At 39.7% G+C, this 19,989-nt stretch overlaps 1 protein-coding gene across 1 annotated transcript in view; it reads left to right on the top strand.

The window, feature by feature from the left end:
• Positions 1-19,989, top strand: part of SLX4IP (SLX4 interacting protein) — a gene marked incomplete at its 3' end in the record, with an annotated part of 181,168 nt that overhangs the window by 13,402 nt on the left and 147,777 nt on the right. Inside the window, 1 exon segment of the mRNA XM_082670713.1 lies at positions 4,972-5,027. Coding sequence (XP_082526839.1) covers positions 5,001-5,027 — 27 coding nt within the window. The 5' untranslated portion in view covers positions 4,972-5,000.

Raw genomic sequence — 19,989 nt, 5'->3', positions numbered from 1 at the left:
TACATATAGAATGGATAAATAAAAAGGTCCTACTATATAGCACAGGGAACTATGTTCAATACCCTGTGATGAACCATAATGGAAAAGGATATGAAAAAGAATGTATATATATGTATAACTGAATCACTTTGCTGTCCCGCAGAAATTAACACAACATTGTAAATCAACTACAATAAAAAAAAAAAAGAATTGGGTCCTTATCACTAAATTTCTTGCTATATTTCTGCTTTTTTATTAGTTGTGGTTGTGTAGGTTGTTGTTGTTGTTATTATTGGTTTTAGGCTTTGCTTCTAAAACATTCAGTTAGCATTAAAGGGAGCTCCCTTTAACCCCTTTGTCCCTACTACATACATACACACACATTTCCCATCCTCTTAATATTGTTGAAAACACAATATTGTTTAGGTCAATATTTAGTGTTTGTTATCATGACTATAAATGCTGAGCTGTCTATGAAATACTTTTTAATTTTTATTTTCTGCATAATTTTTGTTTATCCTGGAATCAGTAATTGCCTTGTATTATTCAATTGCTTAGCTTTCCGCGCAGCTGTCCTAATTCAATCTCATATTCTGCACTGGTTGTCTAAAATTCATCTGCATGCATGTAGGCACTTCCTGAAGAGGCCTCTCCTGGAGCCTCACAACCGGCTCTGTCCTGGACTGATGGTACTCTGCTTGTCTAGCCCATGAGTCTCATGCAGGGATCTGCTTTCACCAGATCCTGGGGTTTCCTTTGCCTTTTGCCTATCTCAGCCTTCCTTTTTCCTATATCTTCCCTTTTTTTGGGTCAATTTCGTCCTTTTGGTGAAGCACATCTTTAGTAGCTTCCTGAGAAAGAATGCACAGGACATACATTTTTAAAGACCTTGCATGCCTAAAAATGCTTTTACCCCTGCCTCGTGTTTAAATGCATTTGGTGTTTGAAAATAATTTTCTTCAGGTTTTTTAGGCTGTTTTTCCATTGCCTTTTAGATTCCAGAGTTGTTTTGGGTAGTTTGGAGCCAGATATTCTCTTACCACCGATTCTTTTTGTCATCAGTGCCTGAAATGTTACTGTGATATACACCCTTATATGGATCTGCTTCTATCCTGATTTTTACATGTTGGTTCTCCTATACTGGTCTTTAATTTTTAATTTATTCTCTCTTATTTTTCATCCTCTTTATTTTTGCTGAAGTTTCTGGATGACTTACTCAATATGATCCTCTGGACCTTCTATTTAGTTTTTTAATTTTAGCTATCATAGCTTTAATTTGTTGTTTTCTACAAGTTTCTTTTTTTAAAAAAATTATTGCCTTATAGATGTAGTATCTCCTATCCCACTGATATTAGTGATAGTTTCTTTAAAAATATTTCTTTCTCCTTGCATAGTCTAGGTTTCAGCCAAGTAGTTTTTTTTCTGTTTGTTTTGTTTCCTTTCATGATAGAGTCGTTCCTTACATGCTAGGTGATTCCTGATTGCTTAAGTGTATTTGAGAGTGGAACACTAAAGAGATGGGAGTTAGTTCTGCACACAGATGTGGGGCTTGTGGGTGTGGCCTTCACTTTAGAGCCATCTGTCTTGGCTGTTTGCCTGGGGAACCCCTGATGTCCGTACTTTTAGATCCAGTTCCCTGCATGAGGAGGTTTCAGTCTCCTATTTGGAGACTAAGGCAGGATAGAGGGGTGTGTTAGTCAAGCTTCTCCGGAGAAACAGAAACGATAGAAGATACACACACACACACACGTATATGTATATATATATGTGTATTTATGAAAAGAGTTGGCTCATGAGATTTTGGAGGCCTTGAAGTCCCATGATATACTGTTTGCAAGCTGGAGACCCAGAAAAACCAGTGGTGTGATTCAGTCCAAGTCCAGGAGTGCCAGTGTCCAAGGGCAGGAAAGAAGATGGATGTCCCAAATCAGAGAGATCTTGGATTCACCCTTCCTCTACCTTTTTGTTCTATTTGGGCCCTCAGTGGATTGAATGATGCTCACCCATATTGGGGAGGGCCATCTGCTTTACTCAGTTCACGAATTCAAATGCTAATCTCTTCCAGAAGCATCCTCACAAACGCACCTGAAATAATGTTTACTAATTATCTGGGCATCCCTTAGCCCAGACAAGTCAACACATAAAATTAACCATCACAGGGGGCATGTGGGATGCCCCTTAATTTCTCTTTTTTCCAGTAGGGTACCCCCCACTTTATGCTGCCTGGTGTTCTCCAGACCAGAGATCCTCTGTTTTACCCTCTCCAGAACATAGTTCTCTAGGCTCTGCAAGGTGGGAGAGGGCAGTTGCCTGGCGGAGCTCAGTAAAAGGGAGTAGAAGAACCTGATTCCTTTTTATTGCCAAATAGTATTCCATTGTGTGTATATATCACATTTTGTTAAGTATATAGTTATACAAGCCTACCTCAGGAAACAAGAAAAATCTCAAATATCACATTTTGTTTACCCATTCATCATTTGATGGACATTTGGGTTGTCTCCACTTTTTTGGTTATTATGTATAATGCTGCTATGAAGATTCCTGTATAAATGTTTGTGTGAACATATGTTTTTATTTTCCTTGGGTACATACCTAGGAGTGGAAATGCTGAATCATATGGCAACTCTGTGTTTACCTTTTTGAAGAGCTGCTACACTGTTTTCCAAAGTGGCTGCAACATTTTATATTCTCACCAACCATGTATGAGAGTTCTCATCTATCCATATCTTTGTCAACACTTGTTATTGTTTGTCTTTTGTATTTTGCCATCCTAGTGGGTGTAAAGTGGTATATCATTGTGGTTTTGATTTGTATTTCCTTGATGACTAGTAATTTTGAGCATCTCTTTATGTGCTTATTAGCCATTTGTATGTCTTCTTTGGAGAAATGTCTATTCAAATCCTTTGTTCATTTTTAAATTGGGTTATTCATCTTTTTATTGTTGTTTTAAGGTGTTCTTTATGTTTTCTGGACATGAGTCCCTTATTTGTTGTATGATTTGCAGATATTTTCTCCCATTCTGTGGGTTGTCTTTCAGGTTCTTGATAGTGTCCTTTAAAGCACTGAAGTTTTAAGTTTTGATGAAATCTGATTTACCGATTTTTTCTTTTGTGACTTGTGCCTTTGGTATCGTGTCTAAGAAATTATTGCCTTATGCAAGGTCACAAAAATTTATGCCTATGGTTTCTTCTAAGAGTTTATAGTTTTAGCTCTTACATTTAGGTCTTTGATCCATTTTGAGTTAATTTTTGTATATAATGTGATGTAGTGTTCTAGCTTTATTCTTTTGAGTGTGGATACCCAGTTGTAACAGCACCATTTGTAGAAAGGACTGTTTCCCAATTAAATTGTCACAGCACATTGGTTAAAAATCAATTGAACATAACTGTAAGGGTCTGTTTTGGGACTCTCAGTTTTATCCCATTGATCTATGTGTCTGTCTTTTATGCCAGTACCACACTGTCTTGATTACTCTAACTTTGTAGTAAGTGTTCAAATGGGGAAGTATGAATTCTTCAATTTTGTTCTCCTTTTTCAAGATTATTTCGGCTACTATAGATGTATTTTCATATGCATTTTAGGATAAGATTGTCAATTTCTATAAAGTCAGCTGGGGTTTTGATAGAGATTGTGTTATAGATCAATTTGGGGAGTATGGCTATCCTAACAAAATTAAGTGTTAATTTAATCCATGAATATGGGATAACTGTCCATTTACTTAAGTTTTTAATTTCTTTCAATAATAATGTATGGTTTTTGGTGTATAAATCTTGTGGGGTTTTTAAAAAAAAAATTTCCTAAGTATTCTTTCTGGTGTTCTTGTAAACAGAATTGTTTTCTTAAATTCATTTCAGGATTACTCATTGCCAGAATGTAGAACTATAATTGACTTTTTAATATATTTACATCTTACAACCTTACTTCGTATACTTTGTAATTCTATTAGTTTTTTTTTTTTTTTTTTTTTAACTCTTCAGGATTTTCTGCATATAAGAACATGTTATTTGTGATAGGGACAGTTTTATCGCTTCCTTCCCAATCTGGATGCCATTTATTTCTTTTTCTTGCCTAATTGCCCTGGCTAGCACCTCAGTGCAGCACATACAGTGCTGTGTGGAAGTGACAGAGCAGATATCTCTGTTTTTTCCTCTTTGAGGAGGAGGCATTCAGTCGTTCACCATTTAGTATGGTTTTAGCTGTGGGTTTTTCTTAGTGGATTTTATTTTGGTTTTTTTGGCTGCGCTGTGCGGCTTGTGGGATCTTAGTTCCCCGACCAGGGATTGAACCCAGGCCCTTGGCAGTGAAAGTGCCGAGTCCTTACCACTGAACTGCCAGGGAATTCCCTAGCTGTGGGTTCTTCACAGATGCTCTTTATCAGGTTGAGGATGCTTCCTTCTATTCCTAGTGTGTTGGATTTTTTTTTTTTTAATTAAAAAAGTGTTGGATTTTGTCAATTTTTTTCTAAATTTGAGATAATCATGTGTTTTCTCTTTTATTCTATTAATATAGTGTATTATACTGATTTTCAGATGTTAAACCAATCTTATATTCCTGAGATAAATCTAATGTCATGGTGTATAATCCTTTTTATATGTTGCTAGCTTTGGTTTGTAGTATTTTGTTGAATACTAGTGTGTAGTTTTCCTTTCTTGTGATGTTTCTGTTTGGTATTGGTATCAGGATGTAACTGGCCTCTTAGAATGATTTGAGTTTTTCTTATGCTTCTTTTAAAGAGTCTGTGAAAGATTGGTATTAATTGTTCTTTAAACATTTGGTAGAATACATCTGGGCCTGTGCTTTTCTTTGTGGGCAGTTCGTAAACTGTTAATTCAATATAATATTTTTGTTAAGACCAGTTATAAGTGAACATTCATCTTGTAAGAATACCTGTTGATATTTGATTATTCAGCCAACCTTTCTCTTATATAATATACAAATCGAAAGAAATTTTGATATACCTACTTTTTAACTTTCTTTTTTCTTCTGTTAAAGGTCTGTAATTACTCTGGAATCAGTAAGCCATGGCGTCAAAGAAATTTGCTGTTAAGGTAAGTAATGCTTAATAGCTTTCTTTAAAATGATTAATCACTTTCTAATATAACTGAGTCCTGTGTTAATTGAAAACAGTAGCCCTGAACTTTCCTTCTACTCTTCAGATTTGGGACACTACTGAAAATTTGAAGTAGGTGATTGAAAATTTGCATGTTAAGAATGAGATGGGGGAGAAAATGAATAGTTCATATGGTCATGGGAGTTTCTTGCTTAAAGTCTTTTGTAAGATGCCTTTGGGACATAACTTGGTCCTTAATGTTAAAAAGTATTATTCACATTGTATGTCCATGGCGTCATTTTTGATTATGACAAAGCATGTAAAAGTAAAGAAGCAGGCAGCAAATGCTGCGCCTGGGTGAACGCCAGGAGCGAGTTCTCCTGCCTGGCTGCCCTCTTTTGCTTTTCTCTTGTAAGCATCTCTTCTCTATCCCTTGATGGCTGGGTCCCAGACCTTCTCAGTTGTGGAGGAATGGGAGGGTCACCTGTGAGGGGTGGTGGGGAAGGAGAGGGGAAGAATTGGTAGTGAGTACAGTCGACCCTCCAGGTTCTGCATCCAAGAGTCCTGCATCCAACTAGCTGCAGATCCAGTCTCGAGAGGAACCATTGTATGAAGGATGCTTCACATATGCCTGTTCTTTAGGGCATTTTCCCTGCGCTAGTGTTTAATTAAGCAGAAATTCAAAACACCGAAACAGAGAAATCATAGTGGTTAACCAGATCAGATACTGTTTAGTGTTGTAGTCGTATCTTATCTTTACCAAGTCAGTGCTTTAGATTTACAACATATTTATAAATTGCATTATTCACAGTTATTTCTAGTATCTGTATATTCTATATGTAGTATTCCTCTCTGTGAGAGATTATAAGTGGTGAATTTTCACAATCTGTCTGTCTAAAAATGTCTTTTGGTTTTCCTCTAGAAAGTAAAGTTTGTTTTAGAATTTTAGGTTGCACATCAGTTCCTCTCAGCACTTTAAAGGTATTTTTCCATTGTCTTTTGAAATCTCTTATTGCAACTGAGAAATGTTTTAATTATCAGTTGATGCTTTAAAACCACCTTAAAACGTAGTGACGTAAAACAGAAGCCATTTTATTCTCTCTCAGGATTCTGTAGGTCGCCTGCTATCAGTTGGGCGGTTTCTTCTCTTGATGTTGGCTGGGGCTGCAGTCATCTGGGGACTGAGTTCAGCCTGCACATCAAAGCTGGCCGCGCATGTGGCTGGCCCTTGATCCTGGCTGTGCTTGGAATCTCACCTGGGGCTGTTAATTGTTGTCCTCAGTTCTCATTCAGGTGGCTACTCTGTGTGGCTTGGGCTCCTCTCCTGGCTTGGTGGCTGAGTTTTGAGGGATGGTGTCCCAGAGCAAAAGTTGCGAGAAGAAAAAAGTGTAATTTGTCCGTGCCTTGAAGGCCTGAGCTCAGAATCCCACGTGCGTTTCCTCTGCATTCTGTTGGTCAGAGCACTCAGAGGGTCAGCTCCAGGGAAGCTGCAACTCTCCGTGGGAGAAGCAGCTTGTGCTTACAGGGAGGGGGAGAATCTGGGGTGCATCTGTGGAGACTAGTCAGCAAAGAAGTCTACTGTCAGCCCATCGTGATTTCTTTCTTTGTTATCTTGCTTATCAAGATATCTTGGTTCTCTTTGGTTGCTCTTAAGATTTTGTGTCTTTGATATTCTATAGTTTCACTGTGAAATCTTGAGATACAGACTTTTTATTTATCTGGCTTGGGATGCAATGTACATCTTCATTTGGAAGAGTCAAGTCTTTCATCAATTTTGGAAAATTTCGACCTTTTTCTCTTCAAGTACTGCTCCTCTCTGTTCTCTCTGATCTCTTCTTCTGGAACTCTTATACGAAGTTTGTTGAATAGTCCAACGTAACTGTTTATTATGTGCTAGAGGGTGATGTTAACTCATCCAGGACTGAGCGCCTGCAGGCTGTCTGCTCAGAAAAGGACTGGGCCTCTAGCAAAGCTTCGCCCAAACTGGCTGTGGTCCATTCGGATAGACAATCCTCGTCAGCCACAAAGCTTAGACCCTAGGCCCCTAATTATGCCAGAGCTGGGTCAATTGATTTCCAAGACATACATACTGATGTGGTAAATTCTGCTACGAGATTGCCTGATCTCACAGCTGCACCAGCAAGACTTGGAACCTAACTCCCAGGTCATGCCAGGTGGGGGAGTGACCCCAACCATGGGTGTCAAGCCAGCAGGTTAGGGATAGTCAGAGTTCTGACACATTATATGGAAGATTCTACACATCATGTTGTGTTGGTGTCCCTGCTTCTGTCTGATCACACAGGCAAGGAACAAGTGCTTTCCTAATCATGCAGTTTAAAAGGCCCACAACCCAAGCAGTGGGATCCCATTCTGAAGGTCTGACATCCCGCCCAGCCAGATTGCTGTGCACTGCCCTAGGGTGTCATGGGCAACAGGGGACATGCACACCTGCTCTTGCTGCAGTCACCGCGTGCCCGCTCTGATGAACTCTGCTTGGCCATTTTCCGTTTCCTTTTTCTCTTCTCTTTATGTCTGTATGTTGCATTCAGAGTGCTTTTTATCAGATCTCTTCCAGTTTACTAAAAGCTTGTCATCAGTATTTATTCTCCTTTTTAATCTGTATTTATTCTATTCTTTGTTTATTTTTAGTGACTGTATTTTTCATTTGAGAATTTATGTTTGTTTTATTTTAATTCAAATTCTACCAGTTCTTTTTTTATATATATACTTGTCCCTTTTTTCAATATGTTTCCATATCCTTCTTTTATCTCCTTCATAATCTTAAAGTAGTTTATTTTATAGCCTCTTTTAGATTGTTCTGTTATTTCCACTGTTATTTACTAAGTGTGAAATACACGGGTGGAAAGACCTATGAGCTCAGCCCTGCAGAGCAGTGGAGCGGTTTCAAGTTTACTTCTGCTGGAGCCATTGGCATTTTGGTGGTTTTGGACCAGGTTTATATTCATTTCAGGGCTTGGGATTCCACCACCTTGTGGGTAGTCTGACTTTGCAACCCACAACTGAGTATGGCACAAGCTTAGTGTTTTTAGTATTTTCCAGTATTTTCCTTGCTGTTCTCCCTCCCCTGCCCCCCACCCCCCGCCCCTGCCAAAGCCCTGGGTGGATGGCAGGCTTCCATGCTGCTTCCCTTGGTCAGCGAGCAGAGATTTTTTTTGCATTTTCATGAAACCCACAGTTTCTCAAGAGGATGAAGGAAAAGCTCTCTTGAATAGCTCCTGTTCCAAGAGATTGTGGACAAACTTACCCATACAAACCCAAAGAGTATTATATGAGGATATCTACAAATTGAGTACTTATTTCTGTGTCAAGCTTTGTCTTATGTGCTAAGCTGATACAAAGAACTGAAAGTTGAAGTTCTTCACAACTCCGGACTTAACTGGAATGAGTTTATTCCCAACTCCTCTCTCTCTCCTACCCTTTTTAGGCATTAGGATGCCATCTCTCAGCTATCCTGGCTTCCAAATATTCTGACAACTAGGCTTGAACCTTCCAAATGGGTGATTATATTTTTTCCAGCTTGATTGAAATATCATTGACATATAACATTGTGTAAGTCTAAGGTGTACAATATGTTGATTTGATAAATGTATAAATTGCAAAATGTTTACCACAGTAATTTTAGTTAACACGTCCTTCACTTCACATAATTACCATTTTGTTGTTGTCATGGTGAAAACATTAGAGCTTTACTCTCAAGTATACAGTACAGTGTTGCTAACTCTAGTCACCATGCTGTACATTACATCCCCGGAACTTACTCATCTTATAACTAAAAGTTTGTACCCTTCAACCAACATCACCCCATTTACCCCATCCCTCAGCCCCTGGCAACTACCATTCTACTCTGTTTCTATGAATTTGATGTTTTAAGATTCCACATATAAGTGAAATCATACAGTATTTATTTGTCTTTCTCTGTCTGAGTTACTACACTTAGTATAATGTCCTCAAGGTCTATCTGTGTTGCTGCAAATGGCAGAATTTCCTTTTTATGGCTGAATAATATTCCATTGCATGTGTATACCATATTTTCTTTATTCATTCATCTGTCAGTAGACACTTAGGTTGTTTCCATGTCTTGGCTATCGTGAATAATGCTGCAGTGAACACGGAGTGCAGATATCTCTTCAAGATAGTGATTTCATATCCTTCAGATATATACCCAGAAGTGGGATTGCTGGATCATGTGGCAGTTCTACTTTAAAATTTTTGATTAACCTCCATAATGTTTTCTTTAGTGGCTGCACCAATTTACATTCCCACCAACCATGCACCAGAGTTCCCTTTTCTCTACAGTCTCACCAGTATTTATCTCTTGTCTTTTTCATAATAGCTATTCTAACAGGTGTGAGGTGATATCTCATTGTGGTTTTGATTTGCCTTTCCAAAGGAATGATATTGATTAGTGCTGATAGGGATTTGTTATTTTTAGTAGTCTTTTCAGAGAACCAAATTCAGGTTTCATTTTATTTTCCTGTAGCGTACTTGTTTTCTATTTTATTGATTTCTTTATTATTTCCTTCCTTCTACATTCTTTGAGCAAATTTGTCCTTTTTTCAGCTTCTTAAGGGGGAAGGTTAAATCATTGATTTTGGAACCGTTCTTCTTTTCTAGTATATGCACTTAAAGCTATGAATTTCTCTCTAAGTACCTACTTGACTTGTATCCTCTTGTTTTGATAGAGATGCTGTTAAAGTGGGAATTTTGCTTCCATTCAAATCAAAATATTTTCTAATTTTCATTGTGTTTCATTTTTGTTTATGGCTTATTCAGATGTATATTGTATAGTTTCTAAGTTTTTGGAAATTTTCTAATAATCATTTTGTTATTAGCATAATCATTTTGTTTAGCGTAATTCCTCTATTGATATTTTGGTTAATGTTCTATAAACACTTGAAAAAAGTGTTGCTTGTCAGGTGCATTGAACTGTGTATCCGACTCAAGTCAGGTTTGTTGATTCTGTTGTAAAAAATCTGCTTTGTGTTTGCTCATATTTTGTCCACTTGTTTGATCAGTTGAGAGAGGCGTGTTAAAATCTCCAACTATGGTTTTAGATTTGTATATTTGTCCTTTTATTGATCTTGGCTTTGTATATCTTAAGGCTATATTAGCACATATATACAAATTTATGATTGTTCTTTCTGTTGAATAGAATCTTTAATTATTATGAAATATCTCTTTTTATTTCTAGTCATACTTAACCTAAAGTCTACTTGTCTGATATAAGTAGGGCCTGCATCTGGCATCCCCCAACCAGATATCTAAGTCCCCCACTGGATTCCTGAAGCCCAGCAGTCAGTAAGTTCCACCCATGTACAGAAACTTTCCAGTCAGAGATTTATTGTCTGTTCTTAATTATGAATGGACAAAAGATACCACCAGAGATTTAAGGAAAACTTGAGAAACAGAAAACCAGAGAACTGAAAAAGAGAAAAGCAAATGAGCAAAACTGGAAGATCAGAGAGATTCTAGTAAGCAAGAAAAGACTTTTAAAAACATTATAATTAGTATCCTCAAAGCAAAAAAGGAAACTATTATAACCATGTGACACGTTCAGGATTTTATGAATAAGGGAAATTCCTGAAAATAGGTAAGAGCTCTTGTAAATTAAAAATATGATAGAAATAAAAATTTAGTAAAGTATGGGAAGATGGATAAGGAATACTGCCCAGAAAGTAGAGCAAAAAGATAATAGTTAAAAAAGTGGGAAGATAATACAAGAAAATTTGAGGTGTACAGTATTGATATGAAAAATTGATTTTGAAAAACAAATTGATATGAAATTGATATGAAAAAGTTCTAGAAAGGAAAACAAAGAAGATGGTGGAGAGGAAAATTATGAAAGAAGTAATACGATAAAATTACTAGAAATGATGGCACAAAGTTACTATTTGAAAGTTTCTGTGAGAGTGCACCTAAAAAAGGCAAGGAAAACAAGTTGTACTAAGGTGCATCATCCTAAAATTTCATAACACCGGAAATTCAGAGAAGATCCTAGAAGAAAATCAGATCACATACAGAGGATCAGATTCAGAACCGCCTTCTCAGCAGCTATAGTTGTGGACAGGGGAACAATTCCTTAGATATTCTGAGGATAATAGTTTCTGATCTTGGGTGGCCTCGGCCTGCAGCAGCTTGAAGCAGGGTTTTGGTTCCCCGGCCAGAGATTGAGGTCGGGTTGCAGCAGTGAAGCACAGAAACCTAGCCACTAGACCAGTGGTCAGTGACAAGGCCCTGGCCCTTTGGCTTTGCAGAAGAGTTCCTACAAAGACGGAAAGTAGTGAAACAAGTAAAGTGTTTATTAGGAGAAAAAAAAAAAGAGTAGAGGATGTGTGGATAGACACACGGGCTGGCGGACTCAGAGAGAGTCGCGCCCTCGTGGTAGTTTGAATCACTTTTATGGGGCATTTCTTCCGGGTTTCCTTTGGTCTATCACTTTGCTTTGCCTGGTTCTGAGTCCGTATTTGGAACATCTCAGGATCCTCCCATGTGTGCGCGCGCATCTCTCAGCCAAGATGGATTCCACCGAAGAGGCCTATGGGTAGTTGGCCTCTTACTGTGGGGTGGCTCCCCCCTCCTTTTTTGACCTCCAAGGAGCTTTCTAGTCGAGCAAGTTTCCTTGACTTGGAGAATGAGAAATATGTGGTCTCTTATCTTCTATCTGGGCAGGGCCCAGCCTCTTCTCTCAATTGTCCTGCTATTCTCATCTTGGAGTATTGGTTCACAGGGAGCAAATCTCCAATTGCTTACCCTGGGGGGCGGGGGGAGGGGCTTGTGGCCCATCTACCTCCTGCCTCAGTTTCCAGCCCTGAATGCTTTTCACAGCTCAACTTTCAATCACATGTTAAGGTGGAATAGAGGCATTTTCAGACTTGCAAAGGCTAAAAGAAATTTTCTTCTAATGTACCCTATTTTAGGAAGGATATGATTTTTCCCAGATGGGACGGTGAGCAGAGGAAGGGTGAGATTGGGATCCAGGAAATAGGGAATCCAGCAGGTGAGGGCCTAAGCAAATCCCATGATGATCAGTTGTGTATAATGCTTAGAGAGTAACCAGTCCAATTGGAACAGGACAGATGGTTCTATGAAAGATGTCTCCAACAAAAAAGGAAATGAATAAAATACCACATGTACTTAAATGTATTGAGAGGAGTTTCTGTAGGTCAGAGTGTGGGAATGATTTAGTGGTAGGAATATGGGAAACTATTCCTTAATTCTAAGCAAACAAAAGATTATGCAAGATAGAAAAGTAAGCATGGTATAACTACATGGCTCAGCTTTGAACACTTCATATGTTGAGATCTTCAAATTTTGGAAGCCTGGGGAAGGAGATGTGTGAGCGGGTGGGTTGCAAACATCATGTTTTCATTTTCCATGGATAGTGTTTAAATCTGAAATAAAAGATTACAGTATAAACAAAATACTTAGAACGATTTAGTAAATACCAGATGACATAGATGAAGTTCTGTGTGGTGTCTCCTGGTGAGTGAAAGTTGGGTTGAGGGTGGAACCAGGATGGGGAAGAAGAGGACTGTTTTTGATAGGTCATTTTAATCTGTGTATATGGATTACTATGATAAAAAAAATCACATGAATAAAAGTTAAAAGGAATTAACTTATGCAAATTTTCATATAGATGCATTTACTTTTGACCATCTGGGTTGAAAAATACTTGGATAGAGCACGGTTTCCAAGCTAACAGAAAAGCAGGTGAATACCAACAATTTGCCACTTGCATCTCAGTTGTTTATTCTGAGACTTTCCTTGGAATGGTATTAATTATCCCTGCAAACAAGTTATTCTTATTCAAATGAAGAAAGGTCTTCTGACCTTCCTGCATAGAAGAGGGCTTTTTAAAAACAAAGCGAAACAAAACAAAACAAAACAAAACAAAACACTGCTGTGACCCTGGCCTTCGCCTCTTTCTTATAACTGCCTCCTAGGCCAGAATTTCAGGAAATGGCAGTGGTGTATGAGATAAGTCCTTGGAACCCCAGCTTTCAGGGTCTCTTGACTTCTGGGCCACTGCAGCCCAGGGCAGGAGGATGTGTCCTAAACTCCAGTGAAGGCTTTCTCAGCTTAAAGTAGTAGTGGCAGCAGGCTCCTCCGTGATCCTAATTCTAGCTCTGCACCCACCCCAGTGTTTTAGAACTTCCATAATTATAAGTTCTTTAGGGAACAAGGGGTCAGAAAGTTACACCCCACAGATGAGCTGCTTGTTTCTGTAAATAAAGTTTTATTGGAACACAGACACTCCCATTTGTTTATATATTGTGCCTGGCTGCTTTTACGCTACAATGGCAGAGTTGAATAGTTGCAACAAAGACCTTATTGTGTGCAAAGTCTGAAATATTTATATATTACATAAGCAGATTTAAGTATATAAATATATCTCTTAAAGCACATCTCAATTCCTACTGACCATGTTTCAACTGCTTAGAGGCACACATAGGTAGTAGTAGTAGTAGCAGCTGAATTGGACAGCATGGGTCTGAATCAGTGCATCCTTCTGTACTCTTGCTTCCTTGCACCTTGTCAGAGTAAGCTTTCAATGAAGTTTACCTTGGGTTAAACCGGCTGCAAGGGCACGGTAAATTAGGAAGGTCAAGGCAACTCCATTTCCTTTGCAAGTAGAAGCAAGAAATAGACATGGATATATAATGTATTAAAGTTTAGTAAGAAGAAAATAAATTTAAATAATAAATTATTGTTGAAGCTATCAAATCAGTATTCATGGTATCTACTTCTGAAAAGTTTATGGATCCATTCCCCGCTTCACAGGTGTTTTAAAAGTGTTGCCAGGTCTCACTCCCATGCAATTATAGTTACAATCTTATAATTTAAAATTTTCGACTTGAGTTCCAGCAGAGCAGTACTGTGTTCCTACTTCATTGTCTGTCTTTGTTTGTAGATCATTTCCTCTGCTTCCTGCATCTGTTTTCTTGGATTAGTTACGTATTACACCAAAGTCTAGAATTCTTTTGGCTACAAAGCTTGCTCTGCTGCTTTCCCTTCCCACAGCCCACTTTATTGTGGGTGGGAAAATTTTTGTTGGGAGGGCTTGATTAATTAGAAGGGATTCATGGCTTCCCTAGCAGGAAGATTACAGAGCCTGGCTTAGTGACAGGCCAATCGGTACTTAAGGAAAAACTCAGACCAGCCAGATTTCCCTGGAATGTGGATCTGGCTTTGTCTTCTTCCACAGGGAGTGTGTAATGACCTTCTCCTCCTCCTTCCCACCCACTCCAGGAGACTTGAAGCTTTTACTTTAGCTGTTGATAGTTGTCCACTTTTTATTCTGGGGTTGGGGGGAGTGTGGTGTGCTGGACTTTTGGGGTATGACGACTGAGTTATTCCCTAAATCTGAAGTAACAGATTTAAGATTTTATTAATGTTAACAAAGAGAGGAGAGATTTTACATTTAAAAAAAATCTCCCCGCATCTCTACTATCTGTTTTTCGTTCCATTCCTTTGTAGCAATTATAGTTTTATCTCCTCTGAATTTCAGTTAACCTTAGTCTCAGCATTCCTTAGAACAACCGCAAAAAGAAATATGCCCAAGAATTGACAGTAATTTCCCCTTTATAAAAAGTGAAGAGCAACTCTTCGAACTTCTAGAGAGAGAAAGTTGAATAGCAAATGGGCTTTTGTCTTGCTGGTTTGCCTCAGTGAATAACTTAAATTCTGTGCCCTAGGTTTTTCATTTACCTAAAGGGGAATGTAGGAGTTTGTCATCAGCACTCATTTGGAAATAGATGCACTGATTTTGTGTATTGAAAAAAAGATTTATGCAAATATTTTCATATCAGTCGAGTTCTAGTTAATGACTCTATTAAATTTTGAGAAAGACTAAAACTGAAGTGTCCTAACACAATAAATCACAAAAGTTTTAAATGGTTACATTCTTTAGTAGAAATAAATCTGAAGGACGGGTGTGCAACCTTTAACCCTGAGAATGTTTTTACAAAGGCATTTGTCTTTGTGAAACTTTCCACGGTGAAAGAAGTAGCTCTGTATTTCTTCCCCCAGAACTTAAACTCTTCATCTTCCAGTTGCTTCTTAATTTTGTCTATTTGTTGGGCGAGCTTGAAGTTTTAAAATCACACAGGATCCCTACGAGTTTTCCCAGTGGTGATGACACGCACACCAACTACAGTCGGCTGCTCTTCCTTCCCTACTGCACAGTATCTGTTCTGTTACGTTGCTCACGCTGGGAACTCTTCAACTAAATGTGTGCTGAGTACTTGATAGATTTGGAATACAATTCATAAAAGTGTACCGGCCGTCACCCAATTAAATGCTGCATCAGGCTTAAAGTTTTCAGGGACCTTCTCACTCCAGTGAGAGCATTTGTTCTGAGTGTTGATGACTTTGAAACAACGTTCTTGTTGGACTTGAAATGAAACTTCCTTTTCCAAGTGTTCTCTCTGCTTCCCTGGCCAGACACCCAGTTTTCTGGGCTTCTTCCCCAGTCCTTCCCCATGTGTATTAGCACATCTATTCTTTTTGGGAACGATTAGAAAGTGTTTAAATACAGCCCTGGCTTCTCACCCTCTTTTCAGTTTCAACTCTCCACCTGCCTCCCTGAAGTCTCTGCCTAAACTGATCCCTAAAACTTTGCACTAAGAATTCAGTTTATCACATTTTCTTCTAAATTGGCTTTTGCTTTGAATGTCCCTGGCTCTACCCTCACATCCTGGGCTCGCCAAATTATGCTGTTTCCCTGTCTTTCCTGCATCCATTCTCAACACAGTGTACTGGACTTGCATCTTCTCTCTCCTTTTCTTATAAATTCAAGCCTTTATTATCCTTGTCGTTAACGTTTCTGCACTGATCTCTGGATGATCTCTATGCCTTTCTTGTCCTGCCATTCCAGTGCATCCAGACAAGTGCCAGGATAATGTTTTCTTAACACCGTTTGCACCCTGTCACTTCCTTGCTTAAGCGATCAGAGTAATTCCTTTTGTTTAATCAGACCTAATCTAAACTCTCCAGCTCAATTCAAGGCACTCTGATAACTATTCTCCCCCTTCCTCTTTAACTTTGACCCATATTTTCATCTTGGAACTTGGGAACATGGCCCACCTATTCCTATGAAACCGATGCATTTGCATTTTCTGCAGTGATCTGGCCTGTGGTTTTCTTTCTTCCTTTTCCCTCTCACCTTTTCTTCTGTAGTCTATGCTCATCAGCTTTTTCCAGGCTTGATCAAAGACGCTCTTTTATTTTCACACAACATCTAAACTTTTCCTGCATCGATTACCCTCTCACTTTGTTCCTTTGACTGCTATGCACAGCTTCTGTTGTCCGTGTTATATATATTCTCCAATTATTTATATCTATATCTACCCATGCTCTTACAACATACTGTTCCCAGCCACATTTCCCAAGAAGAAGGACCTGTGGTCTGCTTGTTATGTATCTACCTTGAGTAATCCGGAGTATTTCCGAGGTGCCTGGTATCCCTCACTTTCCCTATTAGAAAGATGAGAAATGTCTTTCCTCGTGGCTTATGGGAAACAGGAAAGTCACTCAAGCTTAGAGTTATTTCTTACTGGTCTTTTTTCAGTCCCAGACAGAGAATGTTGTAATCTTCAATTTGTGGTTTATTTCTTTTGTTAAAAAAAAATTGCATCTCAACCTGTTTCTCCTTTAAGGAGTCCACAGTTTCGCTTTGAAAATATTTTAAGTAATTCTTTTGAAAATTGCCAAAATGACAATGTATAGAGTTTGCTTCTATTTGGCCTTCAGGAAAGTAAATTATTCCAGTACAATGATGTTAATTCTTTGGACATCATCATATTTTAAGTAACACCTTAGTGTTAGACCATGATATGCTAATTTTTTCCAACATACATACAAAGCACATGTGTATGTTATTAACTTCTTCTGGTGTCAAAAATAATTCTTCGTAGGAAAGTAGATTCAGCTTTTTCACAGATACAAGAACTCAGTACGTTCCTTGGATTCTCTTTGAGGGCTGTAGAGGGCATAATTGTTCTGTGTTTTGTAAAGTACCTCTCTGCAGATGTCGTGATCCAAGGAAGCACAGCAGCCAGAGTGCTTTTAAAATCGCTGGCTCATTCCTAGGTCATCGTGACGTGCTAAATGCCGGTGTTTGCTTGCCTGGGAGTTGTGTGTATGCCCTCACCCATAGCCTGTTAGCCTGTGGATGTTTAGATTGCTCTGCCTTATAGTTCTCCTCGCCGGGAAACACCACCGTTAACCACAGCGGCAGAAAACAGAACAGCCCAAACTATCCGCAGTGGCCTCAGAGAAAGCATTGTCAGTGACACAAGATTGCCTCTGGCGTGCTTCACTTCCAGATTCCAGAAGCGGAAGCGAGGGGCTGAGAGTGAGGGTCCCTTTGGTCCTTGCACGGCTTTGGGGCCCCAGCCCAGCCATGGTCCTAGCAGTAAAGGCTGGAGGGTTCGACTGGGACAAAGTCCTTGAAGTCACAGTGTTTTTAACAGTTACTGTACTTCCTACACACCTTTCCTAACTGTTATTGTTACTGTGAGTTTTGGGGATGTGCGGTTGAGGAAGTGAGATGTAGGGTGGTGATTAACAGAGGGTCCTTGCATCCCAGAATCCCTGGGAATGGAAATGATATTTCACTGAACAGCCCACACATGCAACAGTCCAGTCATTAGCCAAATGTTGTAAGGATGCACAGTGTTCATTTATTCTTTTTTTTTTTTTTTTTGAGGTACACGGGCCTCTCACTGTTGCAGCCTCTCCCATTGCGGAGCACAGGCTCCGGACGCACAGGCTCAGCGGCCATGGCTCACGGGCCCGGCCGCTCCGCGGCACGTGGGATCTTCCCGGACCGGGGCACGAACCTGTGTCCCCTGCATCGGCAGGCGGACTCTCAACCACTGCGCCACCAGGAAAGCCCAGTGTTCATTTATTCTTGTTGGCCTTTTCGATGTGTCTCTGGTAGTAACCTCTTGTAATACCCAGGATTAAGTAATATAGGAAACAAGGCCATTGCATAGGTCACTTTGATGCATGTGCGTAGCATGTGACAATAACATTCTGATTTTAAGACTACTAGAAACACCAAGTAAAGAATGAGTTTGCAGTAGTGACCATACACAGCAGACAGGCACGTACTGTGTTTTGCAAGTGTGAGCTGAGATGAGGAAGAATGTTATGCTGTTTGTTTCACAAAGATGTAGCGTCATATAGATTCTGGCAAGGCATGCGCCAGGTCTGGCATCCCACTTTTCATGACCTGAAAAATTCACTGTCTCTTATGGATCAGTACTGAGATCATGTCTTGTCCTAAGTTTCTGTGATTCTCGATATTCTAATCATATGACTCTAGGTTCTTTTATAGTACTTCTTGAAATTTAGATCCTCAGGTTTTTGAGGAAGGGATTGTAGAAGATGAAATTAGCATCAGACTTTTGATCAGCGTTCCTGATACCATGTTGTGGCTTCACTTGTGAAATGTGGATGACTGGGTGAATTGTGTTACCCCTCTGAGCATCCATTTCTTCAGCTGTGGGGTAGTGCTATTATTCCTATCTGTTTGACAGAGTTTCTTGTGGGTATCAGAGTAATAATAAAAGACAGTGCTGTCAAAGTGTTTGGGAAAAGACCACTTTATGCATGTCATGGGCCGTCAGTAATTATTTAATATTTTACAGTGACATTCTGTATAGTGTTAGAGGGACTTGGCCTGAGTGTCTTGTTTGTTCTTTGTCTCATAATTCTTTGGCATGAGGACTAGTCTAATTCTTTTCATATGTGAGGTGTCAGCAAATCTTCGTTTATCCCTGGCGTGCAAGGCCCTGGGTTAGGCACTAGAGACACAGACAAGGGTGATGATTGCCTGTCCCTATCCTCAGGGGGTTTGTAATGAGAAATTAATGTGTCAAAATGTAAGCAGCCATAGGTGAGGGGAACACAGACGGTCCTGCAGAGCTGAGGTGTGAACAAATGAGTACAGTCATTTTGTTCAGATCTGTTTCTTTATGGGATATTGTGGCAAAGCCCAAAGGTCACTCGGTCTTTGGGGTGCTCCGTTCGTGTGTCAGTTTACCTGGTGGGCTACAGTGGCAGGTGGCCAGGGCTAGAATTCCGGGGGCTTAGATTTCAGTCCTTAGTATTGATTCTTGACTATGGGCACGTCAGTTAACCTCATGTTTCAGTTAGCTATGTAACCAGCAGTTAGCTGTGTAACCAGCTAGCCCGAAACTTTTCATAATTCCATGGGTCAGAAAATCTAAGTGGCAGTTTTTCTGCTTTACATGGCGTTGACTGGGTCACTCATTTGGATGCATTCAGATACCCACTGGGCTGGTAAGCTCAAGAGGGTTTCACTCCCATCCATGTTCAGTCCTCCTCCACGATGCATCTCTCTCTTCACAAGGCATCTTTCATTTAGTTGTCTAGCTTGAGCTCCCTTACAGCATGGTGCTGGCTTCCCAGAGAGCATGACACTGGAAGATGCTAGGCTTCCTAAGGGCTGAATCTGGAGCTGCCAGACTCCGACACCATATTCTATTGGTCAGCAAATCACAAGGTCAGGAGAGAAGAAATAGATTCCTCTTCTTTCTTTCTTTTTTTTAAAAAATAAATTTATTTATTTATTTTTTGGCCACGTTGGGTCTTCACTGCTGCGTGCGGGCTTCCTCTAGTTGCGGTGAGCAGGGGTTACTCTTCGTTGCAGTGCACGGGCTTCTCATTGTGGTGGCTTCTCTTGTTGCAGAGCATGGACCCTAGGCGCACGGGCTTCAGTAGTTGCGGCTCACGGGCTCTAGAGCGCAGGCTCTGTAGTTGTGGCGCATGGGCTTAGTTACTCCGCAGTATGTGAGGTCTTCCCGGACCAGGGCTTGAACCCGTGTCCCCTGCATTGGCAGGCAGATTTTTAACCACTGCGCCACCAGGGAAGCCCAGCTCCTCATCTTGATGGGATGAGCAGTGTGCTT

Source organism: Grampus griseus (genome assembly GCF_964374135.1).
Source record: "Grampus griseus genome assembly, chromosome: 14".
Lineage (NCBI taxonomy): Eukaryota > Metazoa > Chordata > Mammalia > Artiodactyla > Delphinidae > Grampus > Grampus griseus.
This window is presented reverse-complemented; position numbering and strand designations above follow the sequence as displayed.